At 36.2% G+C, this 26,776-nt stretch overlaps 1 protein-coding gene across 1 annotated transcript; it reads left to right on the top strand.

Annotated features, from left to right (window-relative positions):
* The first annotated feature begins 3,487 nt into the window (after positions 1 to 3,487).
* On the top strand, positions 3,488 to 19,923 carry sh3bgrl2 (SH3 domain binding glutamate-rich protein like 2). Its single transcript, XM_041252441.1, has 4 exons — positions 3,488 to 3,742; positions 17,134 to 17,319; positions 18,813 to 18,893; positions 19,324 to 19,923. Exons 1-4 carry the CDS (start codon positions 3,698 to 3,700, stop codon positions 19,336 to 19,338), a joined length of 327 nt encoding a protein of 108 aa, XP_041108375.1. The 5' UTR covers positions 3,488 to 3,697; the 3' UTR covers positions 19,339 to 19,923.
* The last annotated feature ends 6,853 nt before the right edge of the window (positions 19,924 to 26,776 follow it).

Below are 26,776 nucleotides of genomic sequence, written 5' to 3' on the forward strand. Positions count from 1 at the left end.
CATCAGGTTCCCCCAAGGAGGGCTCATCACGGACTGCACACGCAAATCTGTCATAGTGACGCCCAACCATGGCAACCATGCATATTAATTTACTTAAAAATACAAACACACAGAATTACTTACAATTTTACTATAAAGTACGCATTAGAATAATACAACTGCAGTTCTGTTCAAAACACACAACTTAGAATTTACTAATTGAAAAAAGTATCTGCATGATATTCGATCTTAGAACGCTGAATATTATTATGATGGACTTTACTGAACATTATAGCATATAAAAAAGTTCAATTTATATTATTTAAACCTTTGAACATATATATATATATATATATATATATATATATATATATATATATATATATATATATATATATATATATATATATAGCGCTTTTTATACAAAAGTATTGCAAAGCACAATACAGTACATAGCAGAAAAAAAGAACAAACCACAACACATTTGTATAGCATGACACACATACAACTGCTACAGTCAAACCATTTAAATAACAGTATACACATAATAGAAAGCAGCAATTTTAAAGTTTCATTAAGACACATTAAGATAAGAAAGCCATTTTAGAAATTGCATTTTTAGTCTTTACTTGAAAGCTGTAGGTCTCAGGTTCCCTGACAAATGAAGGCAGAACATTCCATGATTTCGGAGCGCTACAAGAAACAGTCCTATACGCTCCCGTGTTGCTTTTGTTGACCTTAGGAATAACCAGAAGCCCCACATACTGTGATCTCAGACTGTGGTTTGGAAGATACAGGGTCAGTAACTCTTGCGCATAACTAGGTGCTAATCCATTCAGGGCCTTGTAAACAGCTACATCTTTAAATCAGTTCTATACTGCAGAGAGAGCCTGTGTAAATAAACCAAAACAGGGGTAATATGTTCACTTTTCCTGGTTTTAGTCAGAATTCTCGCGGCTATATTCTGAAAAAGCTGGATACGACACGTTTTGGGACACCAAAAAAATGTAAAATGCATTACAATAATCAATTCTAGATTAAATAAAGGCATGCATTATTCCCTCTGCATCAAATACAGAAATAACTGGTCTAAGTTTGGCTATATTTCTCAAATGGTAAAAAGACATTTTAGTAACTTCCTTAATATGAGTCTCAAATGACAGATCAGGATCAAAGACGACCCCCAAACTCTTAATTCCTAGTTTAAGTTTTGATGAGAGACTGAACGGGTGGAGATCATGTAATCCCACATTTCATTTTAGTTGGTTCTGAGTCCACTAGCATAACCTCTGTTTTATCTGACTTCAACATGACATCTGTGACATCCAATGCTTGATGTCTGCAAGGTAAGTAACACCCAGGCAGAAGAAATTCCTGGCTTTCGGGACAAATATAGTTGGATATCATCAGCATAGCAATGGAGGTTCACTCCGTGTCTGAGGATAATGTCACCTAACATTAGCATATGTAATGAAAACAAAAAGGGACCTAGAATGGAGCCCTGTGGAACACCACAGACAACTTCCGATAATGCAGATTTTACTTCCCCAATAGAGACAAACTGAAACCTATCAGAAAGATAAGATTTGAACCAGGATTGACAAGGCCACACAGGCCTAGTGTGCTTTCAAGACGATTCAGTAGGATGGAATGGTCTACAGTATCAAAGGCAGCACTTGGATCTAAAATAATAAAACTGATGGAAAGCCTGAGTCAGAGTTTATCAGCAGATCGTTCACAACTCTGACAAGAGCCGTCTTGGTGCGATGTGCAGCAGGAAAACCAGACTGAAACTTGTTGAACAATATAGAACAGGAAACATTATACATTAACCCATGAAACAATGTATCCACGAGAGGAGAACACAGCATTGTTACATTTTAGGATACAACCATAGAAATGTACTTATTGTCCACAACAGTATACAAAATATTAAGAAAAAAATCAAAACGTTGTCAGTCATGCATTAAAAAACAATGAAATACAAAAAAAATAAAAATAAATAACATACCGGTATGTAGAAAATTATAACAAAATAGAACATTTAGATAGTGTCTATAGGGCTTTGCAGTTCCTTTGTTGATGAATTGCACAAATTCAACTTTCTCTAGAAATCCTTTCGTAAGTTGCAGTTCATGCAGTTTCCACGAGATGGGGTGCTTTAAGTGCAATCTGTTTATTCATTCTAGGTGGATTTCTTTCACCTACATGTGATTCGTTGACAGGTGCACCATTGGATACAGGGATAAAGTGGATGTTCATGACCATATATTTACATAACTTGCATATGTATATATTCAATATTCCTATCAGCACCGGTTTCTTTATGAATTAATACATTCTCTAGTTTGAGTGTGCCTCTTCGTTGCTGCAGTCCTTGTTTTAATATATAAGTGATGATGTAAGGTATCACAAAAGAGTGAAACTACATTTTCAGAAAATTTAAGTTAGCCGCGTTACGTTATTTAGTTTTCGTTTTAACGATTCCTCCTCGGAAAGAACACTGTTGAGACCATACTTTGTGTGAGAATGGGAGATTATTTCTCGATCTCTGCAGAGTGGTATTTTGGATTTAACAATAGTATGGATTTTGTTTTTAATATGCATACATAAATGTACGAATTTTGTTAATCTAAATTGCTTTTACAATTATTTAAAAAATCACAATCAATTTCATTTACTGCAGAGACAGACAGAGAGAGAGAGAGAGAGAGAGAGAGAGAGAGAGAGAGAGAGAGAGAGAGAGAGAATAAGAACTACGTGTACACTTAACACGCCATTTTAATAAGATTTTTTTTTTTTTTTTTGGTAATAATCCCTGAGAAATCATTATGTGATAATCAATCATTACTCAAACGGTAATCATCCCTTTTCTTTCTCTATATCTTTAACTGGCTATGAGCTTGCCTAAGAATCCTACCTGCTAGAAATGAATGAACTTCATTATACCAATCACTGTTCTGCCGTCCCGTTTAACAAAAGTTGTAGTGCAGATCAATGATGCAATTAAAATATTCCCTTTAATTTAAAGCGGGACTTATTATCCCCCCGCAGAGGAAATTGTGGGACTAACATGAATGAGCTAACTGTTCTGTACTGTCATTAGATTGTTCAATATTATTGGAAAAATGAAATACTAGACTAAGCATACAGTACGTAAAAATGTTTCTGAGCTAGTAAACTATTTTAAACTTGCATTTGTTGTTTCTGCCTGATAAAACATATCTAGCAGGTTATGGGTACGATGTTTTTGTAAGCATAGTATATGTGTCACATACTGACATTGTCGATTAACATACTTGTTAACAAAGTAACAAAGTCTCAACGAATTTCATCTTCCACCAGTAACAAGTTCATCCTGTGTTAGGAAGCTGTTTGTTTTTCATCTGGTGGGCAGATCACTGATACGGCGCCTGTATGTTTAAGGTGTTCTGGGTAGTGTAGTTCTTACTATACTTTTTTACTACTACATGTTTACGTTCTCCGCCCCATTATTACACTCCAGCTCCAAGAGTGACTCAGTTCATGTCAGAGAGGAGCTTTATCGCTGTAGTGTAAAACCGTTTGATGTCTGTTGGGGGAGTGGGCGAGAGCAAAGATTCTCTCATTATTATAATACCATTTGAACACTTGCCTGGTGCGTTCACTTTATTATAAGGACTTGCAGGGAGGAAAACACATATACAGCTTTTTAAAACGTTGCTGTAGGAATATTAAGATGGTAATTCGAGTTTTTATCGCTTCTTCATCTGGCTCTGTTTTGGTAAGTAATGCACTACAACGCTTTCAATATTGAGATATATTTGAAATTATGAATTACCTTAGGGGGTTCATTGATTAAAATGTTTGCAGACAGACACTGATCAACACTGAATTATGAGGCTTAGATCTCGTCGTATTCGTGCTAATTCTGCGTGTACATAGAAGCGGTGAGTCTGTTATTTATGTAATTTGTTTTTTTTTTTTTTTGTACCAGATTATTCCATTTTGGAGCTAAATACACTGACCATAGCAAAAATTGTACTGGGTGTAAAACTAGTATGGATTCAACTGGTGGGAAAATGGTACAACTGGTCATTTAAAACCCTAAACAATGCAAGGTGTGTGTTTAGTAAATGCACTACTTCATTTGTATGAAGGAAGCCAGCTTCTAGGTTCCTCAAAGCTTAAATGTTTTTTTTTTTTTTGTTTGTTTTCTCCACATGCCAAGGCCATCTGGATCTATACCCCCCTGTCTCTTTATTTGCTGGATAACGCTCATTTAATATTTAACAATCCCTTTCTTCTGCTTATTTTATATGGTGGTTGTTTCTGAATGTGTATTTCTATAATTGGGAGGGGAGGTGACTTCGTCATGTTCGTTCATCCATTTCCGTTTGTCTGGTGGAAACAAATTTTAGAAGTAGTGTATGATTACATACAATAAATACAGCAATATTTTATAATATGAAGGTGTTTGAAACTGATTTAATTGGCAAAAGTCTTCAGAATTGTAACACAGAATAATTTTAATGTAATACCCAATTGTCAGATATTTATTGTGTCACTTGTCAAAACTCAATAAACGATAACACAAACGGTCATTTTTTTTGTGTTTTGTTGACATAAAGTTCAATGCCTTTGACTGTTAAAACAAGTTCTGTTGATACCAGCCTAAGGTGTGTTCAATTAATGCCCAAACACCCCCTTAAGAATGCCTGCAGTGCTACTGTGTTACAGTATGTTGGATTGATGACAGAACAATAACCTGAGAGTTTCGGGAAGCCATTTGAAAAAAGTACAATGTTATGCCTCAGAATAAAGTGACAAACCAAATGACAATTCTGTAATAGTTCTAATTCATGTAATTTAGATGTTTGCAGCTTTATTCTCAGTATGGATTGGTAAAATAGTTCCGGTCAGTGCACACTGCTAGACATGGCCATTACATGTTGTTTACCCAGAAACTTTGCTACTGCGTTAGACATTTTTTTTTTTTTTTTTTTTTTTTTTTTTGCAAGGGGTTTTCTGTCTAGGAAGTGTGTGTGTGTGTGTGTGTGTGTGTGTGTGTGTGTGTGTGTGTGTGTGTGTACATATATATATATATATATATATATATATATATATATATATATATATATATATATATATATATATATATATACGCTATGATCATGTCGGATTGGTTATTAAAAAACGAAAAAACAATGTAAACAAACTGGTTGGTAAACAAAGTAATGAATGTGAAGTGTTTGGGATTCAAAACTAAAGATGGGTTAATTAATATACTGTTAATTGATAATGGTTTATTAAATAAGGGAGATTAAAAGTAATTCACATCGGGTTTAAAATAAATGGTTCTTATTGTGCAGAGACAATACATGGGGGGTATTAAGGCCATGTAGAAGCTACTGAAGTCAGGGGTTGGCCCCAGTTCAATTAATTATCCAATTTGTCTTGTCAATTGTCTTTAACAATGTAATTGTTTAGCATTTAAAAACTCTGTGGGTGTTGGGTGAGGGTGATGGTAGGAGTTTGGTTGGGAGAGTTGGAGAGCAAGTGGATTATTGAGAGACTGGGGGGGGGACGCTAATGGAAAAGATATTTGGTTTACGGCTTTGGATTGTGAATTGGTTTTGACGATGAGGGAACAGGCTTAGTCTGCCTTGTTATTAGTTAGAGAAAGATCTGTTTAGTTAGGCCCCGAGATTGGGTTAGGTTTAGTTTTTTTTTCTTTTTCTTTTTGTAAATAAACACATGCTATGGCTTTTCCTGGCATCTTGTGTTTAAGCGTTTATTTGGAGAAGAAAAATGTGTGACTGGAGGGCAATCCACCACTATATATATATTTTAGCTCAAGTGTGTGTGTGTGTGTGTGTGTGTGTGTGTGTGTGTGTGTGTGTGTGTGTATATATATATATATATATATATATATATATATATATATATATATATATATATATATATATATATATGTGTGTATGTAGCTTTAAGCAGGACATCATTGTTTCATAATAAAGCCCCCCTTTGCTATCCTTGTTAAAGTTCTATAGGTGCCCAGTTGTCAGTGTCACTTTGTATAGTAATTGGTAACTCTTTTACACACCTCACATATGCAAAAAGACATAGCAGAATTTGCTTATTTGGTTAAAACCCTTCCTTATGTACTTCAGCTTGCACTGATGTTACCGTTTGTCACGCACTGAGTGATAGCCAGACAGAACTCAGACTTCTGAATGGTCACTATTTATTGAAGGCTTTTGGACCTGGTTTTCCCCACTCAAATGCTAATAAGACAGAAAAGCTTTGTAAACCACTGTTCAGTTGTGCATTTGTTTTTTTTTGTTTTTTTCCTCTGGCCAAATTACATAAACTCTTGAGGGCATTCAAAGTGCATCAGTTAGTCATGAGTACATTGTGTAGCTGTGTTTGTGCAAAGGATGCCACTGCTGCAAACAATGACATCACTTAGTTGATAATATTTAAAACTATAAGTTGTACATATTTTGTTTCTGGGCTTTTTGTTAAGTTAGCGCCCTTTGTGCATTTAAGAAAGGAGAGGAGAAGCAATTCTCCTCCTCTGTATGAATTAAAATGGTGTGCTGCTTTTTATATGAAAAGTGAGAAAAAGCGGGTTGCATGGAGGACTTCTATTGGACCCTGACACCCCAGATAAAATGAGAGAGTGGGAAAAAGCGGGTTGCATGGAGGACTTCTATTGGACCCTGACACCCCAGATAAAATGAGAGAGTGGTTGTACAGTATTTGTTAGCCTATTTGTTTTTCTATTGGTCTCTTGCTATATCACGGCTCTCAATATATAGCAGATTTAATAACCCCGGCTGTGGGATATCGAGTGGGGGTTTGTATGTGTATATCATATATATATATATATATATATATATATATATATATATATATATATATATATATATATATATATATATATATATATATATATATATATATACACATATTTATGTGTATTTATGGGGGGGGGACCTGTCAAAAGAGAGAAACAGGCAGAGGGTTAGAAACACCAGGTTAGACACACCAGGACACCTGGTACGTGTGATCAGCGAGGTAGGAGGAGAACCAGGCAAAGGCAATGCCGGAGAGTCCCAGGTCAGCAAGGGAGGACAGGAGAGTAGAGCGGTCGACAGTGTCAAAAGCTGCAGAGAGGTCAAGGAGAATTGGGGCAGAGGAGAGGGAGGCAGCACAGGCTGAGATAAGAGTTAGTGATGGAGAGAAGTGCAGTTTCAGTGGAGTGTGCTGGGCAAAAACCAGATTGGAGGGGGTCGAACAGAGAATGTGTTCACATGTGTTCATGTACTGCTCACTTAAGAGTTTTAGACAGGAACAGGAGAAGGGAGTCAGGGCAGTAGTTCTGGAGGGATGAAGGATTGAGGTAGGGTTTTTTTTAAGGTGGGGATGATGCAGGTATGTTTGAAGGTAGGGGGAATCAACCAGAGAGCAGATGGGTGTTGAGAAGAGAGGAAATATAAGGGAGTAGAGTAGGAGCTGCAGCCTGGAAGAGGTGAGTGGGGAGACTTCTTCTGAGGCATGGACTCAATGAGGCGCTGAAGGGTTGAGTTATTCTTTAGATTCATCCATGCAGCCTTTACAGTTCAAGTTCATTTCAGTTTCATGGTTGACTTTTCCTGATTTCCTGTCCTATCAGACACCAAACATTCTCAGTAGAATTGAGATCTGGCAAATTTCCAGGCCAGAATTGAAGTGATGCAATACTGATGTCTGCTAATCATTTCTTCGCTTGTTTGACTCAATGGCAAATGGCTCTCTCATCTTGGAAGTAGAAATCAATATTGGGGAAAAATCGTTCTAAGCCATAGAGAGGGGGTGGTCTTGGAGTGTTTTCAGGTACTAGTCCTTTTTCGTAACTACCCCCTTGGGTAAAGTGTGTAGGGATCCTGTGCCTTTCCAGATGCTATGTCTGAGAAAATTGCTTTGGCCCAGGTGTGCAACAGTAGTTTAAGCAATCTGATGTTTTTCTTGCTCAGAAAGGGCTTCTTAGCAGGCCTCCCAGACACCAGACCATTCTCCAAGAGATGCTTTCTTTAAGCTATATTTAAAAGCATTAACGTATCATGCTTCTATAACTTAAATCTATTGTTACCACTTGTAATTTACTTCTTGTTGAGTAACACTTGTCAAGATTTGTAATGCCTTTTCAGAAATCGTGTGTTTTTTTTATATTAGATTTCGAAATCTCACATATTTCAATTTGTCAGTTTTTCGTTGAGTACATGGAAAACTACAAAGTGGTATGTAATTTAATATGTTAACGTAAGATTATTCAGCAGGTTATATTTTACTTTATGAAGCAAAACTTGTTCATTTTAGGGTGATGGTAAACTTTTGGACACAGTAGTAGATCTTTAGATCAAAGTACAAACTTACACATAATTGGCACCTAACAAATTGAGTGTTTTGTTACAAATCTGTTTGCTTAACTGCTGTTCAAATTGGTGTGCAATAAAAAGCTTTGTCAGAGTCTGGATCCATAGCCTGTAAAATTTACCATTCTAGACAAAGATAAGTGATGGGAGAACATCATATGTTCCCTCATCAGATCAACTGATCCTGCTCTGTTCCACTGTCAGGGTTTGACATTAACCATGGCCCAGTGGCCCGGGGCAGGTAGAGATCGCATTTTGGCCTGTAGTTATGAAGCACCACAGGCCCAACTGGGCAGTTAACATTTTTTAACTAATATATAGTATAGTGCACATGGCTTCCATTTCATGAATTGAGGAAAATGGACCAGTCTGCCAAAAAGCTGCAAAAACTAATTTACAAACCAATCCCCCACCCCCTCCGATAATGACGTAATTGAACTAATCCGAATTTTCCCGCTGCACGTCATGTTTGTTGCACCGTCAGAATCTGACTACTTACTAAAGTGCTGTGTTGGTAAGAATTGCTCCTGCTACATGGATAATCTTTACAAACTGGGTTTTCTACAACTAAGCAACCAATAAGCCAAAAGGAAAGCACTGAAGTCAATAATCATAAAGAAAGTAATTATGAAAAAAATGAAGACGATCATTTAGAGTGGAGACTTCATCTGGCTTCATTACGACAGTGAAAAAAAGTGATGTTCTGCCTTGCTTCCCAGACTTGCAGATAAAACAATAGTTTTATTTGTCGAAAATTCAACATTTCGTTTACATTATATCCAGTCTCGCTGTAATAGTTTGCAAGATAGTAGGTGTTTGTCTGCTGTGACTTAACAATCTTTCCAAGACTCGTTGGAATCACTCAGCAAGATTAGCGCTGACTTGGGAGAGTCTACACAAGCCACAATGTTCTGAGAAGGATTTTTATTATTTTGTATTGTAATAGTGTTTATTATTAGGATTTAGAATGGAAATTTTAGCCAGCTCAAAAAGTGTACAAACAATGTCTAAGACGATATTTATTTGTGATAGCGCTTATCTCTTCCAATTAAAGCAACAGCAGCATAATGTTGCACAAATAACCAAATCTTTTTTTTTATTTGCTGTATTCAGAATAAAATAACACACATCGTATAACAACTTAAATATTCTACATCTATTTAATTCTAACAAATAACAACATTTAATCTGAACAGTGCAAATATTGTAACCTGGCCAAAAGCAATAGAAAATACATTCCAACATTACAATAGCATAATATTTCTACCAATTACATCTAGCCATTAAGTACTGACCTCAGATTAATCTAAGTCAAGTTACTTTGTTTATTCAATAACCTGCAAGTAATTCAAAACAAGGAACATTCCTGGTTGTACTTTTAATGGTCAGTGCAAATGTTGATGTTACTATCCATTAACAAAATGTTAACAGTAGATCTTTTACATTGACAAGTGCAGTCCAGAGTTTAAAAACAAAACGACAAAAAACCCAACTCTGAAGTATCTTGCTTTTTCTTATTATTTCTACTGTGGTGTTCTGCTTAACATTTAGTATATCTTTTATATTCATCATAACGTTGAATTATCTTTCTAATGTCAATGTTTTCCCAAGTATGACTTCCTCCTTTTAGCGCTTGCTATATGCATTTATTTTATTTCACTTCACACATTGTGTGTACTCGAATATGAATAGTTATTTTATTTTCGTGTAATTGTGTATTCGACTACACTGACCCATCCCTAATTAGGATTATTATAATTCAGGTTTAGCTTTGCTGTAACCATATGGTAACAGCTTGGTTACGGGTTTGTTGTGAAAAAATGAGTATCATTTGCACGCATACATTTTCAAATCTTAATAGTATTTTCATTTTCTGATCAGCACACAAATGTGTGCATGTTAAATGGCTGAAGTAATGTATATTGAAAGGCTTTGCTTAGCCACTTTCTTTTTCTTTTGAAACACAGTGAAAATAAAAGCCATCATGACAAAAAATATATAAATAATATATATATTGGGCCAGATAAAATTGATCCGGGCCAGTAAAAATGTAAGCTCAGTGGCCCAAGGGGCCAGTTGTTAAAAATCTAAACGTAAAGCCCTGATTGTCCATAGGTCTTGCCAGCCGATCTTGCGTTGTTCCACACTCTCTCATCTCTTCCATTCTCCTTGCTTGGCCTAGGAAACTGCCTTTACGCATTCTCTCCTCCTGTTTTTGCACCTCGTTGACTATCAGCTTCCTCCTTTGAGCGGGGGTTGCCTTGTGCCATGTAGTAGGAGCTGAACTGAGACCAAGACCCCCTCTTCCATGCTGAACTTGCCCCATAATATCACAGATTCGAAAGTCAGCCATAGTATCTTCCACAGCTTTCTTTGCCGCACACTTTCTTCCAGTTTTTAACAATATCTGGAAATGTATCTCCATTTCTAACAGCGGTCTTTATTAGATGTATGACGATGTCTTATTATTATGACACCAGATATCTTTGATCCGCTGGTGTTATTTTAAAACTGCCTTTAGTTGAAAGTTGAATTTGCTGTTAGAAATGGCACGGGAAAGTAATGCAGCACAAGGTGATGTTGGAATCTGAACCACAAAAAGAAAAATCATCTTATCCAAGGCACCTGTTATTTCTATAGAAGTTGGAGCTTCACTTTATTACTCGACATTAAGGAATAGCTGATGTCCCAGAAGATAACTGTTCACAGGTAGAGGAAGAAAATTGCAGGGATTATGTTGTGCAGTATAAAAATGGAGTCATTTAATGCACACTATAGCCCAAACTTTGAATATACTGTAGGTAGTAGTGAGGATTTGGTTTTCAGAAATGCTCAACGTGTGTACACTTTATTAAGAGGTGAAAGTGAAACTATGCAGTAAGATTGTGATGCTGGTGGTGATTGCTAGTGTGATGTCATCCTTGGTCTAGCATTTGAGAATCATGAGTGGGGCTTGTAGTGTGCAATTCCATTGTACTGCAGTTATAAAAAAGCACAGAGAAGAAGCATGTGGATAATTGTTAATTGTTTTTAAATTACAGTGATAATGCAGTGTTGCTTTACAGTTTAACGAGCTTTGCTAAATGGTAATAAACATGGTAATAATTAGGCTGGAAGGGAAAGGCATCTTCATATTTCTCATAAAGCACAGACAGAAAGCAGGGAAACATATATATTTATATTTATTTTTTAAGTAGTTACCCACAGAGCCCAGATTCCTGGTCACAGCTCGTTGCTGTGCTGTCTTGCTCAAATCAGGTTTTTGTGTGACCATTTTTTTATTCACTGAGGACATTTTCAAATCTCGGCAGAAAGCCGATGTAATAGTTGGTTTCCCAGCAAAGATGAGTCCCAGCAGTATCCCACAGTCCCTTTTTAGAATTGTTTATGTTTGCTTGCTACAGTCCTCTGACTTCATCAGTAGGCAGACTTTGTTTATTCCTATTTGTTTATATTCCTCATAGACAGTTTAGGCTAGAAGAATAGAGGCCTCCATGGCCATTGAAAACTGCCTGCCACATTGTCATTCTGGAGGTAAAGCAATTACAATTGTGTTCAAAAGTCTTTGTGAAAAATGTCTATACTCTTAAAATGTGTTTCTTAGGAGTATTCATTGTCTGAAGTATACTGTAGGGTTATAGGACCAAAGTCTGTATATTGGAAAATATTGGCGCGACTGGAAGTGAACGGACCGAAGGTGAAAAGAGGTCAGTTTTAAACTTTGTGAGTGTAGCTATAACCCATTGTGACGGAAAGATGAGTTCTGGTGATGAATCTTCCTCCCGACCTGTGAGGGCGCTAAAGAACGAGAGGAGAAGTATCTGGAAGGGCTGGTCTGACAGTTCGTTTCCGGGTCAGGGAAGTGGGTCAGCCTGGAAAAAAGCGTGACTCTGTTGTAAGACCGTATTGATTTGAAAGGTAAACGAGAGGCAGCTGCAAATAATAAGGCAGCTGCAACCGTTTACCTAGATATCATGCTGGATTACATATAGGGGCCAGGGTAACGCTGATCTTTTCCTTCGTTTGGGTAACGTGAGGAGAGAAGGACTGAGAGAGGAGCTCTCAGAGTGTATTACGTGTTGTGTGTTGTCTTTGTTTGTTTATAAGTGTCTTTTTCGCACCACTAGACAGTTAACACACACCTCCGGAGCTGTCGCCACGTAAAGCACTATCTGGAGCACCACTGCACAGAGCACCTGCACGTTTGAATATCACCCAGGACTGGTGACCGTGCCTTTGTTTGTGTGTGAGACTGTACTGTGTTCGCCATCCCCGCGCTTTACACATTGTTGTGTACGGCCTGGGATTTATTATTTGACGGTCGCCAGACCTGGAAACAGCACAAATAAACACTTGTTCACTGAATCACTGTTGTCTGTTCATCACTCCTGCATCGCATCACCGCTACACCTGTTCCCCTTACCAACCACTTTGCCACACCCATACACAGACGATTATTGTCCTATAACAGTATTATACAGTCCACGCTCACATAACTGACCCTATAAAATTTTGACATCAGTGACAGTTAAATGACTCTTCCGCATATCCAATTATTTCATTTTGGCCCGTTCCAACCCTTGTCCGTTTTTTCAGGGAACACAAAAAAGATGCAATGTCAAAGCTACATGGCTGAAAGTAGGCTTCCACTTAGATGTACTGTAGTTGGTTTTGTTGGTACAGTACTATATTTTCAACAGAAGTAGTATTTTAATTCAGAACAATGATTCTGAAAATATCACTTCCCAAAAGAGACAACAGTGGACACTTTTAAATCTGGTATGTATTGTAGCAGTATTTAAAAATTCACCGTTCACTGTGGGAGAAAAAAAAAAAAACATGGGTTGTGATGGATAAAGAAGTACATTGAAGAGATGGGCTTTGTATCAGAAAACTGGTAAGAGTCAGAAATGACATGTAAGTGCATTCATTTGTTACATATATGTAATGGGATTGATTTTATTCTTGCTGCAAGGGTGGTAAAATGCGACTGATATGTATCTGGGTAACGGATTAAAAATCCAGCTTGTTTTCTGGTCATTACCAACCTTTATTTAGTCCATTGTCAATTTCATTGAAAAAAGGGAAAAGATTGATGTTGAGAATACTGTTCAAGTGGCTGAAGTACGCGGCTCATTGTGGTGTCGCTGTTTTGAATGGATTTCGCAGTTTAATGGAATTCTGAGAAGTGCCTTGGTATGATATTTATTTAAGGGGGTGATGTCAACCATGCTGATATGGAGAATACGGCACTGTAAAAACTGAAAGCAGCAAGGTTGATGCTCTTGATTGGCTGAAAGATCCTGATCAGTCTGTAATAACCATGTCTCCACTAAAGTATAGTTTTTCTGTAGGGGCCTGGTTATTGGATTTTAGCCATGTCGTCTTAAAAAAAAAAAGTGGTCATTTCAACTGTATTGTCTTTTTGTCATTTACTTACACTACCTAGATCAGCCAACAGGTACATACTGTAGAAGGACCCAAACTAAACAGTTTGATTTAAACCAACCAAATTATCTTCTGATTGCTAAGATGGTACAAATACCAAGTCAGTTTAATTGGAGAAGACATTTCTTTTTTATTTTTATTATTGTTACTGACATTGCTTCTCATTAAGCAGATTTAAAACTTATCTCTGCATATTTTCTTGCTTTACACAAATCAGCACAACAGAATGAGCATATTCAAAATAATTGAACAATTACAAAAGAAAACAATACTGACATCTCTGAGTGAATATAAGCAATTACAGCCAGCAGTGTGAGGCCAACGGGATTAACCCTCAGGACTGTACCAAAAAATATAAATAAATCAATCAATTTGCAGTCATTGCCTTCAATGCCAAGATGTCATACAGTGCTGTACATTAAAAATAGATTCACTGAACAGTTTAAAAGTTGAAGAAAATAAACATTTTGACCCAGAGAGAGTATAGGAGTTGTAGCTGCCTGTCTCTGTTATGGGCCTGGTTTACATCATCCACCAACATGCTCAAGATACTGGTGGGTTTAATGGTAATCTACGGGCAATAGTAAGGTTCAATAGTGTATTAAAGGGGACCCAAATGTACAGCACGCAGACACATTTTTTGGTGATATTAGTCTGATATTGTGATAGGTTTTTTTTTTTTTTTTTTTTTTTTTTTTTTTTTTTTTTTTTTTACCTACACTCATACAGCCAATCACAGTACCAGTTTTTTGTGCTGTGTGCCAAGACAAACAAGTATGGTTTATGTTGCCTTCTAAATTTGTGCAATCTTGTAAAAGCTTACATTAATAGAGGTGACACTGTTGGCAAAGTAATACTGGTTGATGTGAATTAACTTTGTGATATTTAGTGTTAGCAGAGTCTTTTTATAACATTTGTGTTTTTAAAGATTCTGATAAATAGTTTCCATAAATACTCCCACATTCCAGTGTGATTTTGTAGATTAGGCTTTTCTTGACAGTGCAGAGTCCCATTACCAAATCGTGTGCTTTTTATTTTATTTTTAGTTTTTTGAGTTTGTATTAGTAATGGCTAAAAAGCTTTTTTTTTTTTTGTTTGTTTTTTTACTGCTGCTCTGTATTCTGCATGCAAGGTTGTTTCTCTGTCGGCAGAAATAAACTGACTGAGTGAGTGAAGAGTTTGTCCCTGGGTAACTGTCTAGACCAGTGGTCCTCAAAGTAATTTGGGCATGGCCATAAATTGATCGATCTTGACTGTTTGCGGGCACGCTGACTATTGCCTAGGCCCTTCCTGCGACACATAGTGTGTGTGTGTGTGTGTGTGTGTGTGTGTGTGTGTGTGTGTGTGTGTGTGTGTGTGTGTGTGTGTGTATATATATATATATATATATATATATATATATATATATATATGATATATATGCCTGCAAGCGTAAGAATGCAAAAGCCTCCCTGCCAAGCTAATTGTTTCATTTAATTATTTTATTTATTGTTAATTATCACATGCACCTGGCCGTATTGATAATTAGAGCCAGGTGCAGGGTTTAAAATTAGTGCAGCCAGTCTTCTCTTCTACTGCTGCTGTGTGAAGAAGCCTGACTAAAGGTCATAAAAGGTATTGTGAAAAAAAAAAAAAACCTACATTTGCTTTTTGTGTGTAAGGTGTGTTGTATTGCATTACACGGCAGGTAAACAGCTTAGCTGTCCTGCAAGTTAGACAGCGACCTACATGTGTATAGTCAGTGCTCGTGACAGCTAGGTTTTTGTTTGTTTATTTTTTGTTGTAATAAATGTGTGCGTAAGCGCTGAAAATCAGTTTCATCTCTTGGTCACATTTTTAAAGGGGCACAAGTTATTTTTGGCTCGCTCTGATAAGGCCAAGTCTCAGGCAGTAATTGTGCGTACTGTGCTTATTCTTTTAAATTTATATAAAATATGCAATGCACATATTTTTAAATAGCATATTGACAGAGATAGCGATGAATAAAATAAAATAAAATGAGGATAGATAGCGTCTCGCTTTGTTTCAATTTGTTAAATTTGTCAACACTACTCCTGTTTAAAGATTGCTCATCTCCAGTACAATTATTCAGAGAACGTGGATTCATAACTAAATCTACTATGGTGTTTCCCTTGTCTGGTGCAATTAAAAAATATAAATTCAAAATACTGAAATTTATTACTTTTCTCAATAACAGTAGGTGAAATTCAGTGCTTATCCAACATATTAACACCCTGCCTCTGCTCACAAATGATTGGACAGCTGTGAGATTTTTCACTTTCTCATTGGCTACTCCCTCACCTTCAGTTTTCATGCAGAATACCGTTAACGGCCTTTGCTTGCTTATGATTGGACAGCTGCGTAAAACTTGGCAGATATTTGACTCTCCTGTTGGTTAAACTTACTGTCCGTACCTGCAACTGAAACGGACACAGTTTATCTCCCACTCAGCTAACTTATGATTGGGCTACCGCAGAGAAAATGCAGACATTCAATTGGTTGATCGTATCGCAGAGGCCCTTTTAGGGTAAAAAAAAAAAAAAAAAAAAAAAAATCGATTACGTACAAGCACAGCATAAGCGAGCAGCGCTGTCAACAGACTGCTGTGAAGCTTTTGTTGGAAAACGTGTTTAAAGAAATGTGTTCTTGACACAAATTTAAGAACCGCTGCCGCGGACACAATGGCCTGGCTTCGCGGGCACGAATTTGCCCGCGGGCACCATTTTGAGGACCACTGGTCTAGACACATCAGTTTTCATTCTTTACTGAAAGCTAAATGATTTGGCCCACATAGTTTTAATTCAAAGGAAGCTAGGCTATTTGAAGCTTATCTCTTAAGACCAAAACTTTTAGAGCAAGGTACTGTGTGAGACCACACTGATAAATCCCAACTCCCAAAAGTCTGTATTGACTCAAACTATCCATAAGGTAATTCAAATTAAGTCCAATGTAATTTACTAAACCAGATCAGTATAATGCATGGATGGTGATTTCTTAGTTTGTTTTGATTGCTTCCTTAACACTTCCACAATGTTTTGGCTAATTTTGCTAAATGCAATGTTAGTGTGACTACAGAATCTGCTAAACAGTTGGTGTAACATCTTTTTTTTTAGCACAGTAAACTCTGGATTTTTCATACTAAAGCCTATCGAAAATATTTACTTTGTTTTATAGGCAAAGCTAAATATTATAAATGTAATGGGATATGTAGCATTTCTCCCAGGGTAATAGCATTTGACAAACAAGCACTTAGTTTGCATCTAGTGTGGTTTTCTATAGACTGAACTTGACTTTTCCGATTATTTAGATCAAGAAAACACAACAGGATGTGGTGGGGTTCCTGGAGGCCAACGGGATTGAGTTTGAAGAGGTTGATATAACCATGGTGGAGGAGCAGAGAATGTGGATGTATAAACACATACCCAAAGAGAAGCTTCCAGCTAAGGGGAACCCGCTCCCACCACAGATATTTAATGATGAACACTACTGTGGGGTAAGTTCATTCCTCTGTCGTTGAGAACATGGCAAGCACTGGTATGCCTTTTTTCTGCAAAACACACAGAGGTAGTCATGGCTGTCACTGACTGTTTTCATTCTTGCACCCACCCCCACCCAAAACCACCCCCCCCCCCCCCTATCCCCCCCCCCCCCCCCCTCCAACACCCCTCCCCCCCCCCACCCCCCCCCCCCCCCCCCCCCCCCCCCCCCCTTTGGTTTTGTCCCTGACCAAGAGATGTAGCAGAAGGAATTTAAACATGACTACATCCATCAGCATTATCCCGAATTCAGATGAACACTGCTTTTAATTCAATTTATCAGTATTAATTTGACCTACCAGATCCATGGGAAGTCTTCAATTCTAAGGATTAAGGTTAATAGTAGGTGTCATGAATGTACTTTGAGAGGGCAGAAAATGAGTTGTGTCCTTAAGTAGGGTAAATGGTGTCTAAGAAACCCCCTAAGAAACATTTTAACTTTAATTCAAACCTTTGAATTCATTTTAACCACTGCATAGCGAGTTAACATATTTTTTATTTGTGTGTATTTCTGTCTGTGCTGCATAAGTATTTATAAAAGCATTATTATTTTTTTAACTGGGTCAGTGGCTTTGTATAACTGGTTACCGTAACAGTAATTGATGGTTACAAGCTCATGCCTCATTTTCTGTTGGCAAACCACACTTCTTCCTTTTAGTTTGGTTCAGCATGTTATCATACCAGTTATCATACAAATAGTAATTTTATAAATGCCCACATTTCTTTTTCTACACAGAACCCCAGGTACTGAATTGTCGTACGTGTGTGATGTACTGAATGTCAGTATCATTTACATTCAGGCCTGTTGTAGATATTTCACACCACCTATTTACTGAAGGGAGATTCCGGAGAAGTAGAGTTGATAAAAACAGTCGCCTGGTGTGCATTCAGCCTATGCACAGCATTTACAGATGATGAATGATAAATGATGGGGTGAATTTAGTGTGCAGTGGCTTTTACACATGCACATTTTAGTACTTAAAGTGCTTTTCAACAGTAAGATTCTTTGCAATGATTTCAACTTGCTGGTGAGTTTCAGTGGTTTATCACCGACAGTGTGCAGATGTGTATATCCTGACTAGTTATTTAGAAGTGCAAATGATCAGCACTACTCTATTGGCATAACTTCTATTGTATTTTAGCTTTGGAGAAAAATATGTGAATAACGTGAACTTCAACTTATTTAAACCATGTGAATATAGTAAGATCAGAGAAGCGCTGGTAGCCTTTTTATGCTTAATAAAATAGCAAATTCGAAAAAATGTCACACTGCATATACAAAGTAATCCTTACTTTGTGAAAATGAAAGTAAACTATTTATTTAGCAGCGATATTACAGATTAAAGTTAGTCTGGTCAGTTTATACAGTAATGGGCCACGAGTTTTAATTAGAATATTTCATTTCCTCTAAGTAAAGAATGTTGACCTTTTGGCACACGTTTTGTTTCAGGATTATGAAGCTTTCTTTGACTCTAAGGAGAACAATACAGTCTCTTCATTTCTAGGACTGAATCCCAGAGCTTCGGTAAAGGTAAGGGCTTCATTTGCATCACCAGATTTGCTTATTAATTGAGCACACACCATGGATGTACTTTATGTTCAACAGCCTCCAAGTGTATGCATGTTTTGTTTTTCTGTTAGTTTGATAGTTACATCTGTAATTCATTAGTAACTGTAAAATATGAGTTTGCATAAGGTTTTAATGTCCTATTTTAGTGTTCATAAATGTATTGTTGGTAATAATTATTTGTAATGTTAATGAAGTTTTGATTTTATTATTTTATATTCATACAAAATAGTTGTAAGAACTTGGTAGTCAGAATATCTAACGATTGGCACATCTACCCCCTCTCCTCATAAAAGCTTCTTATGAACAAAAGAGATCTTTACAACAAGCAACACGTCAAGGCATTTTAATACCATCTTTGCGTATATGCTAAATGTACATTTTCATTTTACAGGATTCAGAATCTTAGGTTTTCCACGCCTGGGATTCAAGCCACCACACAAGAAGTTATTGACATTCCTGCATTACATCACATCCCAATCCTGATCTTTCACAGAGCTATCGCTGCTGCTTTGCCAAATGTCGCTGCATTATTTTTGCTTATCAGCTTACTTTTTGATTGAATTGTGTAACCTGAAGTGATGTAATACTTGCTACCAACCTTCAACTGAACATGACTGAGTTCACTTCTCTTCCATGGACCAAGCAAATTAAACCGCATATTCACATTTTTGTTTAAATTATTAATGGAAACCAAATGGGTATGGAAAGCACAAATTGCTAAATGAGATTATCAACTGCATTAACACATCAGAAGGGGAAGGGTTGAAGCATTATATACACTCGCATAGGGGGGCTCCCGAGTTTCGCATCCAGTAAAAGCGCTCCACGTGGAGTGCAGGATGTGCCCGATAGCCTGGAGATCGCTGGTTCGAGTCCAGGCTGTGTCACAGCTGACCATCACCGGGATTTCCTAGGGGGTAGCTCACAATTGGCCGAGCGCTGCCTGGGTAGGGAGGGCTTAGGTCAGCAGGGGAATCCATGGCTCGCTGCGCATCAGCGACCCCTGTAACCGATAGGGCGTCTCTGGTTCTGCAGTGGAGCCACCAGATCTGTCTTGTCCTCCAGCACTATAGGTCTGGTGGCTTTGCTGTGGATCTGCAGTGTGTAAAATGACAGATTGGCAGGAGCACATTTTGGAGGACGCGTGCTCCAGCCTCCGTTCCCCGAGTCGGCGGGGGGGTTGTGAGCGGTGAGCCGAGGATACAGATAATAATTGGGCACACTAAATTGGGGGGGGGGAAACTGGGGTAAAAAAATTGGAGAAGACTAAATTAAAAATAAATAAATATAAACTCACACATTGGAGATCAATAGTTCACTACCCATTTAACTGGGAGAATGTATAAGAGGTTTCTGAGTGTAACCCACAAGCTTGTTTGTAGCTGTCACTGTGAAGAAAAGCAACATTTAACTTTAATAATATGAGTTACTCTGATCTTGCTTGTGGATAAAAAAAGTAAGACCTGCACAAGAAAATTGTCTGTCAAGAGGCCCAATTCAAAATGAGATAGCTCATAAGCTATTAATAATTAAAGTTGATATTCATTAAACTTTTTTTTGACTGATGGCCTTTCCATAAATGAGTTTCACGAATATCAAGCTTTATTGATTTATTGAAAAACAGACTTTAAGTATCAAGCTAATGGCCCATAGTTACAAAGAAGCAACTTGGACAGTTTCTTTGAGACAGTGAAGAATACCAGTTTTGTAACATACAGAAGAAAAAACTCTGAAAATCAGTACACCTCCGTTTCATCTAATCAGTTAAATCTCCATTAAGATTGAAGGTTTAACTGCTTAATAGTTGCAAACCTTTGGAATATAATTAATGCAAGTGACTGAAATTCATTGTGCTTCCATCAGTATTGTTTCATTTTCCATACTGTTGTGATTGAATGAAGGCCATTATGAAATTTACTTAGGGGCCACTGAACTTTACTCACATAACACAAGAGGACCCTATAGGCATCATCTTGTATTTTTGTGATTTTTGGGTGTTACCGGTTAATTGTTAATCCAGTTCATAAATTATTTTCTTCTCTGTCAATTTGGAAGTCCCTAGATTTCCTGTACTTTATTTATTTTTTTATTTGAGTTCAAGCCTTTTAAAATATGTTGCTGGACATCATCGAAGAATATTTTTTGAAAATTCAAAAGGACCAATCAGTTGACCGTTTATTGTTAATGGACCAATCAGTTGCAAATGCCAGCAGTTAATTCTCACGTCTTGTAGTTGTTTAAAACCTTCTATCTTTTAACATTTTAAACACTGTATGCAATATATGGCAGGTTTTAGGTTTTTATTAATTCTTGCCTGCAACCCATATTTGCTGTCAAATTCCTATGAAGTACATGATTTGTTCATAGATCAGGAAGTACCTAACACAGCATGGACAGAAACTTTTCTGTTCTTATCTGAAAAAGTTAGTTGGTACAGAGTGTGCAATACAAATATAATAAAAAGACAACAAAGCATTTTACCCATGAATACAAACCAAAGAATACTAAAATATATGTTTAAATACAGGAAATATAGACTATAGATTTATTTATTCATGCATGTATATGTAAAAATGAAAGTTAAATGTATTGAAAGACTATGACTAAATACACTATTTTATGGAGTACGGTCATGTGCTGTATCCCAGGTTTTCTGTTGGTGTGAATGTGGTTTAAAATAGCTTACTGGTATTTCATTTTCAGCGTCACTCATTGCCATAAGAGCTTGTCAACTTAAACCAATCCAAGATGGCTGCCAAACACAGATGATCCCTGAATAATCAGTTGTGCAATATGTTTTCTGTCTCTGCAGAACTATAAAGAAGGTGTATTACAACAGAGGTTTTTCATTAGTTTTATTATGGTGGAAAAGTTGTGTGTGCCTTAAATATGTTTGTTTTTCAGACTAAGTGATGTTAACCAGCATACTACCAGTAATGTAGCTATGGTAATCTGATTTCCAGTGTAGGGGACCTGTAGTGTATAAAGTCATGTTTTCATTCTATGTGTTAAATAATATTGTGTTGTTATGTTCAGCACACAGACAGCAATGAGTGCTGGAGTGCACTGGTGTGTTTAATGTCGGTAAAGGTCTGTTTTTAATGGTTTGTTTACTATTAGCAATGTTGTTATCAATATGAAAATAAAACACAAACATCTAGTCTCCTTATGATATTTAGTATGTATCTGAGGGTTTTATTAGATTTATAACAAATTGAGGCAGCATACTAGGATTGTAAAAAATCCGTTGACCCTGTCCTTTTTTATTAGGACATGGGTTTACAACATGTCACTCATAAGAACTGTACTATCAATTAAATGTGTATAGGATTAAAGAGTTTAAAATTCTATTGCAGAAACACTCACCTAATCGTGGTCACTTGGGTTTAAACAGGTGTAATGGATCATGCTACTTGTCATCTTTTGCTTTTTTTTTCTTCTGTGGATTGTACTATTAATGTGTTACATTCGATTACCCCTCCTCAGCAATGCGATTGTCAGTATTTATAGTTTCACTATTACAAATTTCAAGTTCAAGTGAAATAGGTCTGGTAAAAGATGTGTGATCCTTAACTTGCATTAAAGTACTTTTCAACACTAGGATTCGATGGTCAGTTTCACTGGTTTATCACCAACGGTGTGAAGATGTGTATATCCCCGACTATTTATTTAGAATTGCAAATGATCACAATACTCTATTAGCATAACTTTTATTGTATTTTAGCTTTAGAGAAATATGTGAATAACATGAGTTTCAGATGTGTATAGCCCAACTATATGTTGTATTTGTAATTCATAAATAAATTTAAAAAAAAAGTACATCATAAGCAGCTTAACCTGTTTGACATTATCCTGAGAAATGTGTTGTAAATTCATGGGAATGTACTTTTGACAATTGTGGGGAAGCACTGAATGAATGTAGTTCTTTGCCTTGTCCTTGTTTTTTAAATTTCTTATTTTATTATTCACTCGTTTTATTGGCCTTTGTTGTGTAATAAGCATTTCTTGACACAAGACTTGCAACGGGATGAGAGGAGATAAAGTGTATTTCTGGCTTAGTAAAATGATGATTCTTCAATTATGCCTTGAATTTTAAGCTTTTGTGGAACGGTGTTAATCATACCAATCTGGCACTGGCCTACACCTCCAGGCGTTCTAAGCTTGGCTAGTGCATTACCAAAACAAAAGCATAGTATGGTGACATCAACATTCTAGAAAAAGAATATTGCAATCTGCATGCCAAAAGTCGTTGTAAACCTAACCAAGGGTAGCATTTTGTTCCAGGAAAGTTTTGATGTTATAAAAAATATGCATGTATATTTTCCAATCCAAGTTTGCTTGTGTGCAGATTACACATGCATCATTCTCCTTCAATATACCATCACCATGACATTAAATCTACACTGTTCGATTCTTGGTACTTGTAAAGGCATGTAAAACCTATAACTAGGGAGGGATGAATTCTAGAAAGTCCTTGTGTTTTGTCTGGCAAGGAAAGCATTCTCTGATCTGATCCAATCATCAGTGCATGAGCTTGGATTGAGGGTTGACTTCTCCTAAAGGTATTGTTCTCTGCACAAAATAATCTATCCACTAAATTTGCAATACTCCTTACAAACATGTAAGTGATAGAGAAGTGCAGAAGGATATCTCGGTATGGTAAAAGATGGGGACCTGCACTGTGCTTTAGTACTGCTCACAATCTGTGTTGCCGTTTCACCTTATTAATACAGCCACACTCTCCATTCAAATTACATCGCTGTCTTGAATGCTGTTAGGAGCTTGTTTCCTGCTGAAATTACTGATTAAAAAGCTACCAGAACTCTTACAATATTTGACTTCTAGTTTTACATATCGAGCCCATCCCTCAATGAATACTGTATGCTCTTTCATTTCGTTACCTTGGAACATTTTGTATAAAACAATAATTCTATCAGGAAAGGCTCATTGTGAAAAAGTAAACACATGTATAACACCCATGATCAATCAGTTGGTAGCTAACAATTGTATTAAAGCCAGCAAAATGTAGACCTGCTGTTCTTTGTAGTGTGTGTAGTGCTTTTGATATTACTTCATTCTGGCTCATCTGAGGGGGTCTGCATTCCTACCTCTCAATCAAAATTGGACCTTCAAGGCAGCATGTCCTTGAAAGGCCAGATCACCAAAACAAAGCTTTTTAAATCACTGTCTGAAAGGTTTGAAACTCACAGTCTTATTGTATTGTCTGTTTGTGACACAGTGGTTGCTAAGCCTGTGCCCTCTGATCACTCTCCTACAATACACATGCATGAATTGTGTTATATATATATATATATATATATATATATATATATATATATATATATATATATATATATACACACACACACAAATACAGTATAGCAGTCTTGCATACTGCCCTATCAAAAAACATTATACTATATAGAATACTACTGCCCAAGTATACTAAGCACCTTGTATGATGCGCTCAACGATTACATCACGCACAGAAATTCTTCTACAATGTTTAAAATGGTTTACAGTATAGTCTCAACATTTATAATACGTCTGACACAAAATTCAGTATTTTTCTTTTTCTGTTCATTAACTACGAATCCACAACTATTTCCAACCACTTATTTGTTCCCTTTTATCCAACCAGGATTGTGTAGCTGGAAGCTGCTCTATGATCCTAATTTCACAAATATAACATTCCTATAAATCAGTTGCCAAATTAATAAAATACTAAAAACACATAGCGGGTGCTAAACTAGGGTCAATATGAGAAGCATACGCAGCACTTTCACTGTTAATGTGGGGATGTTCTTTTATTTGGCATAGAATGTCCCACTGGTACAGAAAACAAAGCAGATTCTCTGACTTCTCCACAGGATTACAGGATTTGAAGTGGCATAGTAAAATAGATTAAAAGAAATAAACGGACCAGTATTGTTACTTTATCGAACCGCCAGAATGTTTTTTTTTTTTTTAATGAAATGATTTGCTTTCCTTTATACACAATGTACATCCCGTCCTCCTCAATCAACACACATAATTGGTAATAATGATACAATTCTGCTTTGTTTGATGTCTTAAGGGCCTTTCAAAAGCTGCCTGGCCCCCTTAAATAAACTGCTTAGATATATTTCATCAGAGCTGATTAAATGTTGAATTGCTTTTATAATCTCTTTTTTGAGCAATGGGTTTAAGACTTCCACTGTTAAATATTTCTCTTCTAAATCTTTGTGCACTGCTGCTCCCTCTATGACCTCTCTTGTTATAGGACCGTGCCTCCAGCCTTGCCTGGACCACTGCTTCCAGGAGCTCAGCTGCAGAAGTCAGCTTGCATTATTGTCTTCCCAGGGCAATTGTAGCAGAAGTAGGTTCTGTTCTCAGTGTTAGTACAACATGCCCTTGGTAGTTCACTTTAAAAAAAAAAAAAAAAAAAAAAATATATATATATATATATATATATTTATATAAGATATATATATATATATATATATATAGGATGTAATTGTCTCATATTGTAAGCTGTGTTTGCTGATTTTGTTTCATCCATCCAGAATCATAAAAATGCTAATGTTTTGACAATGTTTTTATCCACGTTTAACATGAGAGAGCAGGGACAGTCAACAATAATTTATTCTTGGTTGCAAACATTTTTGCATATCACCTGTTAATAAATGCTGCTTTACTGTCATAAATAGAAGAATGTATATTTTTAACATTGGAGTTTATTTTGACCAACTATTTGCAACGGCTAATTTGTTTAAAGCTTTGAAAGTGTTTTTTTTTTTTTCATTAGGCTTTTACCTATCACATTCTTTTAATGTTTCATTGCATATGTTGCACTCAGTCTCATGTAAATATTTTCTAGTCTATACAGAAGTAGATCTATTTTTTATCTTCTCCCAGAGAAAACTGTGTTGCACTTTAAACACTTAAAAAAGGATAACTCTGGGGGTGTTTTTCTAAGTTTATTGTAACCTTGTTAAAGTTTACTTCAGTATCCCTGATTTAAACCTATCTTGTGATTTTAATGTAAACTTATGTAGCTATTATTACCAGTTATCACAGGTCTAGCTAAACATATTAACTCCCTGAATCTGATATAAAGTAGTTGTGGCATATGGCATGTTCACATATTACTACTATATTATTTCTGAAAAAAAGGCATTTCATTTATTTTATCTCAATGAGACCACATTACCACAAGTCACACTCAACCAGCACAGAAAAAAGCAACACTTTAGCAAACCTTACATAGTGCTAACCAAGCCTTCAATTTCTCTATACTGCACTTTCACATTGTTGAACTGCATCTATAAGGGTAAAAAAAAAAGATATATAACTTTGATTGAGTATAATTGCAATAATATCCTGATACATTGGGAATGAAAAGTTTGGTATGATCCATAACATTTAATTCTTACAGTTGACAGAATCTGATACAAAGATGTCATCAAAAGTTACAAAAATAGATCATAGCATTTCATTTGAACACATACTAAACACAGCTTTGAGGGATGTTATTCATTAATCAAGAGTTTAATATATTTGACAAATACATTTTACTTTATTGATAATATGGGCTAATATTTGATTAGAATTTAAAATTAATACTATATTACCGGTATTACAAAAAAAATAAAATAAATACATTTAAAAAAATGTGTATTTGAAAGATACTATGTGACTTTTACATGTTTTGTCACAGAGCACCGCTATTATATCACTACAGAATATCTTAATTTAAAAAATTTTCTTATTATATATATATAGATATATATATATATATATATATAATATATATATATATATATAATATATATATATATACATACAGATAAACTTTATAAATT

The sequence above is a fragment of the Polyodon spathula genome, chromosome 6 (assembly GCF_017654505.1).
Source record: "Polyodon spathula isolate WHYD16114869_AA chromosome 6, ASM1765450v1, whole genome shotgun sequence".
In the NCBI taxonomy this organism is placed as follows: domain Eukaryota; kingdom Metazoa; phylum Chordata; class Actinopteri; order Acipenseriformes; family Polyodontidae; genus Polyodon; species Polyodon spathula.

Excerpts from the sequence above, each read along its gene's own strand:
- sh3bgrl2 (XM_041252441.1), top strand. The coding sequence starts at position 3,698 with ATGGTAATTCGAGTTTTTATCGCTTCTTCATCTGGCTCTGTTTTG. Across the intron at positions 3,743-17,133 it reads CTTCATCTGGCTCTGTTTTG|ATCAAGAAAACACAACAGGA; the intron begins GTAAGTAATGCA and ends CCGATTATTTAG. Across the intron at positions 17,320-18,812 it reads ATGATGAACACTACTGTGGG|GATTATGAAGCTTTCTTTGA; the intron begins GTAAGTTCATTC and ends GTTTTGTTTCAG.